This window comes from Clavispora lusitaniae (genome assembly GCF_014636115.1).
Source record: "Clavispora lusitaniae strain FDAARGOS_655 chromosome Unknown tig00000038_pilon, whole genome shotgun sequence".
Taxonomy (NCBI): domain Eukaryota; kingdom Fungi; phylum Ascomycota; class Pichiomycetes; order Serinales; family Metschnikowiaceae; genus Clavispora; species Clavispora lusitaniae.
The window spans coordinates 2,116,052-2,129,586 of record NW_027093976.1 but is presented as its reverse complement, the minus strand read 5'-3'; the positions used below and the strand labels follow the sequence as shown (position 1 = coordinate 2,129,586).

At 44.7% G+C, this 13,535-nt stretch overlaps 7 protein-coding genes and 1 non-coding gene across 8 annotated transcripts; 4 read left to right on the top strand and 4 right to left on the bottom strand. All coding sequences in view use genetic code 12, as the record gives it.

The window, feature by feature from the left end:
• Positions 1-192: 192 nt before the first annotated feature.
• On the bottom strand, positions 193-2,007 carry FOB63_002102 (uncharacterized protein; the record flags this gene model as incomplete). Its single annotated transcript, XM_002617752.1, has 1 exon — positions 193-2,007. One exon carries the CDS (start codon positions 2,005-2,007, stop codon positions 193-195), a length of 1,815 nt encoding a protein of 604 aa, XP_002617798.1.
• Positions 2,008-2,367: 360 nt separating this feature from the next.
• FOB63_002101 (uncharacterized protein) lies at positions 2,368-3,453 on the top strand (the record flags this gene model as incomplete). The annotated part of the gene is made up of 1 exon (XM_002617753.1): positions 2,368-3,453. The coding sequence occupies one exon, from the start codon at positions 2,368-2,370 to the stop codon at positions 3,451-3,453; it is 1,086 nt and encodes a 361-aa protein (XP_002617799.1).
• A 383-nt stretch (positions 3,454-3,836) lies between these two features.
• BUB3 (Bub3p) lies at positions 3,837-4,844 on the top strand (the record flags this gene model as incomplete). Its single annotated transcript, XM_002617754.1, has 1 exon — positions 3,837-4,844. The coding sequence occupies one exon, from the start codon at positions 3,837-3,839 to the stop codon at positions 4,842-4,844; it is 1,008 nt and encodes a 335-aa protein (XP_002617800.1).
• Positions 4,845-5,558: 714 nt separating this feature from the next.
• Positions 5,559-7,184, top strand: RMS1 (ribosomal lysine N-methyltransferase; the record flags this gene model as incomplete). The annotated part of the gene is made up of 1 exon (XM_002617755.1): positions 5,559-7,184. One exon carries the CDS (start codon positions 5,559-5,561, stop codon positions 7,182-7,184), a length of 1,626 nt encoding a protein of 541 aa, XP_002617801.1.
• A 45-nt stretch (positions 7,185-7,229) lies between these two features.
• On the bottom strand, positions 7,230-10,139 carry FOB63_002098 (uncharacterized protein; the record flags this gene model as incomplete). The annotated part of the gene is made up of 1 exon (XM_002617756.2): positions 7,230-10,139. The coding sequence occupies one exon, from the start codon at positions 10,137-10,139 to the stop codon at positions 7,230-7,232; it is 2,910 nt and encodes a 969-aa protein (XP_002617802.2).
• An 886-nt stretch (positions 10,140-11,025) lies between these two features.
• FOB63_005537 lies at positions 11,026-11,098 on the top strand. Its single transcript has one exon. It is a non-coding gene; the product is annotated as a tRNA-Phe (tRNA).
• A 176-nt stretch (positions 11,099-11,274) lies between these two features.
• On the bottom strand, positions 11,275-11,556 carry FOB63_002097 (mitochondrial 37S ribosomal protein mS37; the record flags this gene model as incomplete). The annotated part of the gene is made up of 1 exon (XM_066102209.1): positions 11,275-11,556. The coding sequence occupies one exon, from the start codon at positions 11,554-11,556 to the stop codon at positions 11,275-11,277; it is 282 nt and encodes a 93-aa protein (XP_065958500.1).
• Positions 11,557-11,815: 259 nt separating this feature from the next.
• FOB63_002096 (uncharacterized protein) lies at positions 11,816-13,384 on the bottom strand (the record flags this gene model as incomplete). The annotated part of the gene is made up of 1 exon (XM_002617757.1): positions 11,816-13,384. The coding sequence occupies one exon, from the start codon at positions 13,382-13,384 to the stop codon at positions 11,816-11,818; it is 1,569 nt and encodes a 522-aa protein (XP_002617803.1).
• Positions 13,385-13,535: the final 151 nt, after the last annotated feature.

Below are 13,535 nucleotides of genomic sequence, written 5' to 3'. Positions count from 1 at the left end.
ACGAACCTACTGAAATTTGGAATGGTTTTTAATTGTTTCTCGTCTAGTGAACATATATCTAAACCACTGATCTTCACTTGCATCTTGCCGTATTTTTATTATTACTATGGACCGTTTATGCGTTCGACTCCCAGTGTCATGCTTGTACCCCTCATTTTCATCGTAGCGCTTTCTCACAAGTTACCCCTCTCATCATAAGAAGCCCTCTAAGGCGCGGTGTGCTTTTTCAAGTCGCTCGATTCCTACGTCATACCGACTCTCGTCCGTAACCATATCCAGGGTCAACCGACTCAACAGATCGACAATCTTTTCTATCAATTGTTTCTCTTTCGCAGGTAAGTTCAACAGCTCAAACTCTTCTCCCACCACCGTACCGTTGATGCTCTCTAGAAGGTTGATAAGCGTGTTGTACGAAAATGGCCGAAGTTTAGGACCACTGCGACGCGACCGTGCTTTGCTCTTGTGTCTCTGGTGACGAATGCTATCCTTCACTGAACGAACTCTCGTAGGCCCCGTGATCACCACTGGCTCTTCTACATCGTAGTATTCGCCTTGGTCCGCCAACATCTCGCCCGCAGTGCTTTGGGCGAATTCGGGCGCCTCCGCGCGCGCGACGGTGGCTTCGCTGCCTTCAACCTCTTCAATGTCCAGCCCCGCGCCCCATTTCTGCGATGCCTGGCGGGCGCGCTGCATGTTATCGGGCGAAGGCCGCTTTGGAAGTGCCACTGGCGCCCGGGGACTGCCCAACACACCACCTTCCGCAGTCAAAAAGCTGTCCGACGAAAATGTGCTGCTCAAACACAGGGCACGCACATCGATCGGACTTCCCGTATCTCTGTTCGTACGAGTGGTGGAGTACCGGCTGTTGCGTTTGCTTGTGGCACCGGACCTCGCTTGTTTTTCCTTCTCGTGTCCTCTTTCCAGGTGTTCTCTATCCTCAACAACTTCAACACCTTCTTTCTGTTCCTTGTCTCCTCCTCTGTTTTCAATCTCTTGTCTTTCTCTTTCTTTTTCTTGCTCTTCTTGCTCCTGCAAATCCGTAGCACTGGCCATGAGCCGATCCAAATCCTCGCTGATATTCAAGGAGAGTCTGTGACCCGCCAGGGGTCTCACGGGCCGTGAGATCATCTCGCTCACTGGCCGACGTCTCAGTCGGGGCGGAATTGTGCCGTCTACGCCTGTGTTGACCGACAATGATGGTGGAGCAGCGGGCGCACCGGCGTTGATGGTGTTTAACCGACCCAACGGCACTTGGCCTTCAGAAAACATTGATTCCAAGTCTGTGTCATGTTCTTCGGATACAGCGTACCCAGGTGTACTTTGTGGAGCCTGAGCCTGTGGCGCCAGCGGTGGGGAATTGGGTGTTACGAGATCCGCATTTTGGGAAAGTGTTGTGTCTCGGCTTGATGAAGTTGGCTCTGATGTATTTTCATGCACGCCTTCGGCCTTTGAAGGATCCGCCTCCAAAGGATCCACGCCGGACGATGCAGCAGGAGTATAATACTCTGTTTCCAGCATCTTCGATTCGGACGGTTCCTTGTTGAATATCTCCTTATCAAATCCATCCGTGCCAGAGTCTTCCTTGGGGTGCGTGTACATGTTGACGGACAGGCCTGCAACTGAAGCAGCTGCTGGTGTCGGGCCCCGAGCTTCAACCTCCGTTTCTGTTTCTATCTCTGTCTCCAATTCCCTTTGTTCTTCTGGTTCTTCGTCGTTGGCACCAGCTACAAACTTTGGCTGCTGGTCTTGCATCTGCACTGGCACGGCCTCGCCGATCTCGGCTGCTTGCACTGAATCATGGGAAAGCATCGACATATACGACTCGCGCTTGGATCCGGGCGCTTGCGGAGGAAGCAAGTCGGGATCAACAAAACCACGCGACGAGAAACTGCCTCCCTTGGGGCTTTGCTTTTGAGACGATTCGCTCGTGTTGCGAGACATATTCTTGTCTGGACTTGGGGAAGGAAAACTTCTGGGACATCGGGAGCTACATATGTGCGCGGGCATGTTTTGCTTTTGCCCAATGCGGCAATGTAATGGTGAAGGGCTCTGTGCAATCGCATCATCTTCAGACACTGTCTGCCGTCTGAGTATCAGCGTCCATATCTGTGTTGGTTATTTTACCGCTTGCAATTGGCTTCGTTCTCAGTCTTGACTTATGCTGCGTCTTTATTGGGAACTAACTCATCATATTTAAATGCGTTGGACTTGGGCCTTGTATCCGCGCTAGATCCATTTGCTTGTCCAGCCGCACTATTCCTATCCTGTCCAACTCTCGCATTCACGCCCTCCGTTATAACATCGCTTACTCCTCGGTCTTCTCTTTTCTCCTGCTGCATGGCCTACTAATCACTCATTTACAATTACATGGCTCGTGGGTTTTTCTCTGCGCCGCCTCTCAACTACGAGACGCTTGCGCGGCGATTGGCGATTTTCCACAAGCGAAGGGCCACGCCCTCACTCCTTGCAGATTACATACGGGCCAATCGCCAGCTCCAGCGGACCACTAATCAAACTCGCCATTTGTCCCCTGGTCAAAATGATCTCGGCTTGAAAGTTAATGTTGCAAGCTCTACTTTAGAAAAGGAACTTTGGGCCGTCATGCGACGGTACTGGTCCATGTGTGTGGCCAGCGATCTAGTTGTTCAGACCTATGTCCTTTCAGCAGACAATGCGGATATTGGCCCTGCGTTTTCGCTTGTGGCTGCAAATCACAAACAGCACTCACAAGATCTTCTGCCCGGTGTTATGGCATTGGTGGCTCTTCTTTTGCGCCGCAATGACTACCACGGATGTTTCAAGCTACTTGACATCACTTTGAATAGTGCAGAGCTGAAGGAAAAACGGCGTGGCCAGTGGCTCAGTACGCTCGGACTAGGAATTGTTGGTGCGACTGGCGCTGGCGCCTTTGTTTCTACATGTCTACCATTAACACCATGGTTATTATCGTTTGGTGTGGCCTCGGTTTGCGTCCTAGGGCCCTTTTTCGGTTTGCGTACAATCGAGGCCGCTGCACAAGGCGCTCGAGTCGCCTGGAGACCCCGCACCGGTTTTTTTCATCGCTGGAGCCAGCGCCATGAATGGCAGTTGGTCAATCGCATAATCACTAGTTTTGAGGAACACCACGAAGTGAACGGACGAAACTTCCATACCAGCGAAGTGCGACGTGCTCCTAGTCTAGCCATGTTTGACCTGAACGATTACGAGTTGCACTTGCCGCAATCGCGTGCGCTAACTTTTCCGGGCGAAAATTTTGTGGCAGACGAGCGAGCGGACGAATTGGCACGGTATTTTCGTGGCGAGCTTCAACGGCGACGCATGGTGTGGAATGTCTTGGAAGAGGAACGAATGTTCATTGAGTGCTGGCTGGCACAGGGTGAAAATTATTTTTGGGGAGAACCTGATCAGGATCCGGCCGAAATGGTTCAATTTCACTCTCGTGCGAAATATTAGCAAAAACATGTTGACTGAATTTTGCATTCCTATTCTTGTGGCCGCTAACTCGCCTAATGAAATGAATGATGCGACCTAAGTTTTTACAGGCATTCGATGAATAACATATAGGATACTCTCTTTTTGGAAAATTATTATGGCAAGAATATGTATCGCTAATTTGTACATTCGAATCCTCTGTGCCCGCACTTTGTATTTTGTCCTAGGCGCGCCAAATCACTGCGATTGTGCGGATGTCTCCAAAGACTACCTGGATTTTCTGCAGGCAATTCTCACTCATCGTGTTCAAATAGTATCATACACAACATAAACACTGTTCTTGTCCACCGTCCTATCCTAATACACTCCTTTTCCTGCCCCGATTTGTCTCTGATATTCTCCTTATGTACGTTCCCCTACCGACGCCTCCGCTAGACACGCTTTCATGTCTTCTGTTTTCCCCAGACAATGTGTTAGCAGTATCCACATACGACGAATCTGTGCTTCTATATAACTGCCAGGCGTCCGACGGGCTCCGCCCGCAACTCGCGGCCCGGATTTCTGCGCCCAGCGCCGCGCTCAAAATGGTGCACACGCGCGCGCGAACTACATTCGCCGGACTCGCCGACGGGTCTGTGCGGCCGGTTGATTATGAGAACATGAAGATGGACCTGCCTGTCCTCGCCCCAAAACAAACTCTTTCCGGCGCCATTAGCGGATTGCAATGCATTCCTAACCAAAATAACATTGTCGCTAGTAGTTTGGATGGCACTCTTTCCATTTTGGACCCGCGAGCACCGCGCGTGTGCCATCAGGCGGGTGGCACCAAAATTCTAGCCATGGATACGACTGCAAAGTATATTACGGTGGCGCGCGCCGCCCTGATCGTTGATATTTACGACTTCCGCGCGCCCGATAAACCACTTCAAACTCGTGCTAGCGGTTTGCGTTTTCAAGTGTGCGCCCTCCGCAGTCTTCCATCGGAAGAAGGGTATGCGCTCAGTAGCATAGATGGCCGGGTAGCAGTAGAGTATTTTTCTGACGACTTTCAACAAGAGAAATACGCATTCAAGTGCCACCGCACGAAAGCAGATGGCGCAGACATGGTTCATGCCGTGACAGAGGTGCTTTTCCATCCACTTGGTTCCATGTTCACGTCTGGAGGCGACGGTTGCGTGTGTGTATGGAACTGGCGCTCGCGCAAACGCATGAAGCAGTTTCCGCCGCTCCCAGGCACGCCGCACGCTATTTCGCACATGGACATTAGTGCGGACGGCACCACATTGGCTTTGGGCGCGAGCGACGATCTGTACATGCGGCGGGCGGACTTTGACGACCGCACTGCGCTTGAGCCCAGCCGAGTCTTTATTCGACTTCTAGGCGAAGCTGAGGTTCGTCCACGGACAGAGTGATAACGTCCATGTGAATTGATGCTATGAAACCTTGTGCTGCATATTTTACGTGATGCCTGTTCGCCAAGATGTTGTCTATTATTACGCGATGTATATTTTCTGGCTGCGATGTGTTTTTCTTGGAATTCCTTTCAGAATTACACTGTTCTCAAGTAGAGTTATGCACACTGTATTTTACAAGAACTGCACGCGACACTCTAATAATGCCACTTAGTACTTAGTATTAATTGGAAACTATTCTCATACATGCCAGCCAAGCTCTCAAGGCTTGAAGAGCCTTCAGGTAGCATGTATCAGCTACCTTTTGCAACAGTATCTTGGAAGTGCCCAAATACTCGAGGGAAAAGTCATCTCGATTGATTCAGGTTCAGGCCCAGACTATTGGATCAGCCATGTCTAGTAAATTACACTTGCGCCGTTGCGGGAAAACTAATTTTAGTGCCATTCAAGGGTCTTCGGTAAAAATATTTCGTGTTCCTCTCAATTCCTAGTATTTGCACATTACAAGAGGATATGTAACATTTCGCGTTGTCGTTTCTGGCATGATAACGGAAATGTTTTCCTGTTCCTTTCAACCAGTGCTCCTATGAGTGTTCAAGAAAATCATGTTCCGAAGAAGACTATATTGTCATTTTTTTTGACAGGTGGATCTAGGGTATATCTCTAAATGCATCTTGGAATGCATCTCTTAATGCATCTTGGAATGCATTCAGTATGCATCTGGTATGTATCTTGGAATGTATATACGTCACTGTAGGCATGGGAGAAAGAAGAAGCGCTATGCGCAAAACGACAAAACGTATTCACAACACCCACATGTCCTTTTCAGATCGCACAAAAGCCTTTGGTTCATGGCTTCGAGAGAACAACGTAGAGCTCTCACTGAAAGTTGAAATTTCAGATTGGCGCTCCCATGGTCAGGGCCGTGCAGTTGTGGCTTCAAAAGATATAGAGCCAGATGAAGAGCTTTTCAAATTGCCTCGCACTGTGCTTCTAGGGGTGGAAAACTGTTCGTTGGTACGGGATAAGGAAGATTCGCTCGAGAAACTTTTAGACTTGACTCAATGGGAGGCGTTGATTATAGTGCTCTTGTACGAGTGGCTTGTAAAGAAAGATGCGAGTACTTGGAAGAGCTATTTTGATATACTTCCTATCAATGACCCGGAAAATTACCGATTCAACCAGTTGATGTTCTGGTCAGAAGAAGAAATTGAATGGTTAAAGCCATCCCTAATCACAAACCGTGTCGGTAAGGAAGCTGCTGTACAAATGTACGAAAAGTTATTTCCTACTGTCGCAGCACAAGTGCTTGGTCTGGATGAATTGGCAGAGGTAACTTTCGAACAGTTTTCCCTCATTGCTACTTTAATCATGTCCTACTCTTTCGATGTGGAACTTCCCAAGAATGATCAGACAAACCCGGATGGTGAACATGACGATGATGAAGATGAAGATGAAGACGACGACGAAAATGACGACGAGTCTACTCCGATAAGGGGAAGTCGCTATTTCAAATGTATGGTTCCCCTTGCTGATACCTTAAATGCTGATACGCACAAACATAATGCTAGTTTGATGTATACCTCACTGTCTTTGGTGATGCGGAGCATAAAACCGATTGCCGCTGGTGAACAAATCTATAATACTTATTCTGAGCACCCCAATGCTGAAATCTTGAGGAGGTATGGTTATGTGGAACAAAAGGGATCTGCTCATGACTTTGCAGAAATCCCATTGAGTAAAGTGAAAACTTACTTTAGTGAGAACACTTCACTTTCTTTGGAGACTGTGGAAGATATCCTTAATGTTCTAAGGGAGGTTAGCGAAGAAGATGGCGAACTGTACTTGGTCGATTCTTATGATTTATTCGCCAGCGGAGAAGTCATTTCCGAACTTACATTCTTAGTTCAGCTCCTAACTTTAATGGCCAGCATAAACGACCAAAAAACATTCAACACTGCAAGTGTGGATGTTAAAAGTAGAGGAGTTAGACGTGTACTAAAAAAGTGCTACCAGCTACTTGAGGGTGGAAAACTCACTAAGGGTTTTATTGTCCATTATCAAAATCTCTTAAAAGCAAGACTTAAAGAATATCCTAAGCTGGCATCGAAGGAATTTCCGGAGGAAAAGCCGGACCTCTCTAGACAAGAAATGGCCACAATTGTGCTAATCTCAGAATACAAATCTTTGCTCAATTGCCTAGATACAGACAAAGTCTATGGCCAAGGCGAAACTGTTTTTACAATTATCGATGATGGAAAGATCTTGCGAAACATCATGAAGAAAGATGTCTTCGAGGGGGGTGACGACCAGGTTAGAAAGAAACAGAAATTTACATAACCGACTTAAATTTCAAATCCAAAATTTGTATATTAAAGTATAAAATTAAAAGGAGCTGCTACCGTACGTGTTTTCGTCGGAACGTTCAGGAGACTTATCGATATCTGTCTCTCTGTCTTCGTTATTATTCATTCTCATCGCGGTCAATGGTTTTGGGCGGTATACTTCGAACCCTCTTGTTACAGGCTCTCTTTTGAACTTAACTTTACGCAAAAAGCGTACAGCCCACGACTCGGGTTGTCCAATATCCTCTTGCATTCCTGATGCACTCGGCGTTTGGCCTGAGTTTCCTTCTAGTCCGTCCATATTCCATAATCTGGAAGCCCACAACTTCTTAATTTCAGGATCAATTACATCACTAGAAAAATACTTCTCATAAATGAGGTCTCCCTCTCTAGTGGTGTAATCCTTGAGTCTCCTTCTCACTTCAAATCCCGTATCGTTGAATATTTCGACATCTTGCAGCGATGTCTCCTCCTCGTTATTTTTCTGTGCTACTGTCAGATTACCGGTGATTTCACTAGTTTTCCTCAAAATTTTATCGCTTCTAGAGCGGTAATACTCGAAATCCTCTTCTTCTCCGATAGTTTGTTCTAAGGCACGGGTAGTCTTCGTTCCCAATTTTGTATTATCTTCAGCACTAGAAGCATTTCCACAGGAATAAACAACGGGATAATACTCAAAATCATCTTTGAGTTGATCCAAATTACTGTTTTGAATCCCCGATGAATACTTTTCCATTTTCCTCTGTTTTCGGCTTGAAATACGAGACACCATAGTCAAGTATAGACAATAAATTAATTGAATAACAAAAACAATGGAAACGATTAAGTGTATAACCAATTGAATGTAAGCAACGTAAGTCCGTGGTGTTTCAGAGACGCCAAGGCCCCGAATATATGGAATCGAAAGGAACAAAACAAGGAGTCTCGCGATATGTGTAATCAAGTAGAGCGAATGCCAGGTCATTTTCAAGTAGAAAGGCTTAACCGTCAAAAGCAAAACCAACATTATAAATTCGATGATTATGAGGAAGACGACTTGAAGTGCACCATTAACTTGCACTAAAGCAATAACAATCAGAACCAATGTCACGTATACAAAATCCACGATAACATACTGAGTCTTTGCGGGCAGGTAGGAATTATAGAAATAAGCCCAAAGAAGAATCGATTTCACTTCGGTATACAAGCCAGTAACATTCGCATTCGTACTCAATCGAAAATTTTTGTAGGAAATCAAGTATTTGAAAACAAAGTATAACTTTGCCAGTAGCCACGCCAATATTGCCAATGATCCGCAAATGATGCTTGCCACGGGAATGTCTCCAGTGGTAGGCTTTGGGGACAGATGGTAGTTTACCTTCTCTATAAGATTTAGAGGACCCTCCTGTTTTAGGTAATTATATGGTACATTAAAATCAAAAGCTCTTGCCCGCAAAAACGATTGATCCAAGAATATTCTTTTCCCATTTTTCCCTGCTGTATATAGCATGAAGAATGTAAGAACAAGAAATGCAAGCTCAAAAGTGTATAGGAACTGCCTAAAAAAGTGGCCAAGTAAAGCCAATAAATTTTTTGAGACGGAGTAAAGTTTTGGCGTCTGCTTGTTTATCTCATAAGTCTGTTCAATATAGGTAGGAGACTCCTTGTTGAGCAATAGCTTCTTTCTGCATCTTCGTCTATTCACACATAACTTAAGCATGATGAAGAATTGATGAACAATAACTGTAGCAGAAATCCAAAGAAGCAAACAGATAATAAAATTAGGCCAGCTGTAATAGAAAAAGCTGTTGGAACCGTAAAGGGCTAATGACTTCAATCCAGTCCAACTTAAAGTAATGAAGATGTTATCACAGTCCAACAGAGGAACAGATGTATGACGGAAAACATTTAAGCCCAATAAGGCACACCATCTAATTTGTCCCAAAAAAGGTTGCAAAAATCCAGGGTACTGCAAATCAAGACCAGCCATAAAGAAAGCGAATTGGAAGTAATGCACAATGATATTTGTATTAGCCGATAACTGTCGCAACAATCTTCCATTGCAAATAGTGGATGCCTCGACTAAGAATGGATTATTTGACTCCTGATCAGGTGAAAATATCGTGATAAAATAATTGACGAACCCAGCAACAATAATAATTGCAAGAACTCCGTATATCAAAAGAGAGGATAAGTATCTTGGTTGCAAAACAGGAGTAACATGGGTTTGTGCAGCTCCAATGATATCTGATTCTTTATCATTGGAAACCACGGTGAATTTGACGTTGTATGAGCCAAGAGTGCTTGGATGATCGCTAACATCTGCCTGATAATATAAAACGATGGAGTCATTTTGGTATAGTGGGCATTGAACCAAATTACCTGTGTCATTGGAGAAGAATGGAGTGACCGATGCGTTGGAAGAGCCTATCAATCCAATATCCTGAAGAAGGTGTACCTTCGGAAGTTCTTCCACTTTTCTGCGTGAGAAAGTGCTCTCGTTGAAGTATGTTGAATGGGATGATGATGTGGCGGAAGAAGGTAAAGATGAGGAGGAGGAAGAAGAAGATGTATCATCACTAGGAAGCGGGTATCTTGTACTTGGGAAGTATCCTGATGTGTTTTTGACTGAGACGTGGTCACAAAATCTTAAATTTTCCAGGATAAATGTCTTCCCCATGAAATCAATATCGACATGAAGCGTTGTATACTTGTTTGTTTCGTCGTTCACGTCAGTGATTAAAACCTCGTTAGTCGTGTGATTCTTTGGTTTTCTCACTTTGGTATTTATGAAGAACTTTAGAAGATTCCTATCATGGTCCATTCCCACGTCGATGATGAATTCGCTAAGAAGAAGTTTTGAGTTATCGACACCGTTCACGGCAAGGGTTTCGACAAACGCAGCATTCACTAGTCGTAGGAAGGGCCCTAGCAAAATAAATGCTAGGAGGAGTGGTAGAGCAGTCATCATACGGAAGTGATGTAGCGGCTATTAGATGATGGGAATGTTAATGCGAAGAAGATAACTCTGGTGAGCCGTGTAAAATGAGACAACTTAGGGAAGTGAAAGAATGGTCAACAAGAACAACAGTAACAACAGTGGTTACTATGATGATGAACGACTGAATAAAATGGACGTGTTCAGGTCAAGCCACCCTCGTCTCCAACACCTTTCTAACAAGAGGAAAAAAGACGACACTGTGAGTGTGTAAAAGAAGCTATTGAGAAACAAGTCTCGGTAGTTAATGCACATGCAACCTCACAAAATTTGAACTGGGAATGTGTAGGCTGGCAGGCTTTACCAGGCCAAATTTATGCAAACGAAATATCCGCGGAGGTCAAGGGTGAAGTCTATACAATACTTGATCTATGCTCTATGTTTACTCTTTCTACATTCCCCATCTCTCTTATCGTCTTGTTTAATGTACCTTTACTGGGTCATGGCCAGGTCCTTGCTCGCATCGCACGTACTATGTTTTACAAAGATACATAGTCTCTTGTGCTTTACAGGTTGAATGCTTACAGAAAACTATGTCGTGTGAACACTTAATTGCCAGAAGGACTCGTCTAGACTCCAGGCTACCGGTACTAATTTATCTCCGGTAAACTTATCCGAAAGATTCCTGTGGGGCTATTTGCAGGAGTCCAGAACAATAGGTACATTTTCTCGTCTCACAAATCCTGTCGCCATATGCACCAAGGACGTAATTGATAGCGAGAAATTCACAAGGGCTTCGGAAACAGAACCTTAGGTGATACCCATGGCAAATGTGATTTGGAACATGTCAGCGAGTTGAATATGACACCACGAGTTCTTCTTGATCGGCTTTTGATTTCCCTTTTTCACCTATATACAAGCGGTTTTAGCTCAGTTGGGAGAGCGTCAGACTGAAGATCTGAAGGTCCTGTGTTCGATCCACAGAAATCGCATGCCAAAATTATTTTTTTTTCATTTATCCCATAAGTGTGGACATGTTTGCACTTTTTCATTTCCAGACGCCCATTCGCTAGTAATTTTAGTCTGTTTCTCCCCTGTTTGTTTTTCCTACATCGCTTTCCAACAATACTGTAGATTTCTATGTACATGTGTCCCCCAAGTATGCCCACTAATCGTTGACTCTTCTGAACTTTGGATACAACCGACCTGCGTGGTAGTTGATAGAGCTGACCGTTTCCTTCTTAGGCTTGAAAGTTTCCATGCATGTTTTTAAGTCGTTTTCAAAAGCTGAGCACAGAGCAGCACCTTCTCCATTGGCTGCCCAGCAGTTCAAAAGAGATGACATCAAAACATAGCACTGGTTGGTGGATTTTTGAAGGACAGGGTTCCTGAGTCTTAACTTGGGTAACGGAGGTAAGGCTTTGGTCTGGGCAACCTTTTTGTATGCCATGGCGGGTGATGTGAATAGAAAGTTAATGAAAAAACAATTTTTGGACCTGAAAGGTCGTGTGGTGCGAATATTTTCGCATCTTTCTCTTTGGTGCGAGCTGCGAATTCCGCTGATCTCTATCGCCTTTGACACGCGAAAACACTCATTAGACTTCTGGTGAACAACGGATTGAAGAGGAAAGAAAGAAAAATTGAAAATGAAAATGAAAATGAAAATGAAGCTAGTTTACATTTAAATATTTATCATGGGTATCTACCCATCACTTGAGCAAATTGGCAGGGTTCAAGATCAAAATATTGAGCGATTGAGCTTTTCTGCGCACATTTCTGGAAAAGTCCCGCCTCTCTGTCCTGAGGCCAACCCCTGGCTTCCTCACCCAATATATTCTCAGGAAGTTTCCACAAAGAATATGTTTGTGCAATACAGCATTGTATTGTTTGGGAACCTGTATGCGGCTTTTCAATGCCAACGGCATGAGCTTATCTGAAACAGCCTTGTGGATTCTCGCGTAAAGTTTTCTCATGAAAGAATTGGACTCCCGAGCCAGTGTATACTTAATTCTGGTCAACACATCGACGTGTTCGTCTAAGTTGATCAAGATCACGCGAAACAAATGCTTGTATAAGTTATTGTAATGTTTGACTGTGCTCAAGAGCATGCCATAGATAGGTACAAGATCAAACTGCTTAAAGCGATAAGATGTTGTGGGCCCTGAAATTGTTGTTGCGTCGTGATCTTTCGATGCAATCACATATTCGTTAGTTTTTAGTTTCTGCGAGTTAAAGGTGATCACGTCAGTGCCAGTAGGGATCATTTTGCGGGTAATTTCCAAGTATAACGCATCCTTTAACAGTATTGTTTCCTTCTCAATCCTTGTTAAGAACTCCATTGATGGATGTTCAACCTTGCGATAGTTGTCAATGGTGTCCAAGAAAATGGGTTTTCCTACATCTCTGAGCAAGTCTTCTGGTGGTAGCGGCTTCGCATCAAAGGGTGAAATGCTTTCCTTTAGCAGATCATCATCCAAGAAATTAACATCCACCTTGTGGACGGGCACCTTCGTATCAAACGGGCGCATGTCACGAATTAATTCTGTCGGGAATGCATCAGCTGGAGATTCTTCAGATGCATTCTTCTTTAGGTTATTCTTTCCACCGCGTAAAGGAACACCTACCAAGCTGCGATCAAAGCCAACAACATTATATTGATATAGCTTTTTGAACACTCTTTCCAAGCCTTTCGAGATCTCATACTTTTCACCCCTCCGGCCTGAGCTGCACATGTCACGCAAGTTGTTACCCATGCGCAACCTTGTGATCAAATCGTTGTCATCGATGCCAAATTTCTTCAAATACTTTGCGTGAACAGATCTATCCACATCAAGCTTTTCGAGCAGTTTGTACACCCGTTCGATCTCTTCCCAAGGTGTTTCAAGAAGGTCGACTTCGTCCGGTAGCGATCGTATCAACTCTCTTCGATCGAAAAAATGCTCCGAGGGAAAACTGCCGAACTGGCCTCCTTGGTCAAAATTTTCTTGAATGGCAATATCATCTTTGGTCATAAATGCAACTTTTTCAAAACAATCTTCGAGTTCATCTATATTTTCTTTCACGGTTATGTCTAATGCCAGCTGGGATGGCTGCTTCGGGAGCTGGGATTCTAGATCCAAATCAGTCAGTTTCCGATCCTGGGCGTCGCCCACTTTTCCTTGCAGCAATATGCTTCCGAGGTTTTTGAGTTGCTTTTTGTAGTCATCTTTCAGCCGGGAAAAAGAGACACTAAATGGTCTCCTGCCCCACAGAGTTTGTTTAAAGCAAAGCCGAATCATCGGACTAACAAACAGTGAAACAAGAAAAGTGGTTCGCACTAAGAATTCGCACCCCAGATTGTCACTAGCAACTGTGTATAAACCGCAGTATAGGCTTCATTTAAGTAACGCCTAGCTATGCTAGGATAGTAAAATAATTAATGGAATATTA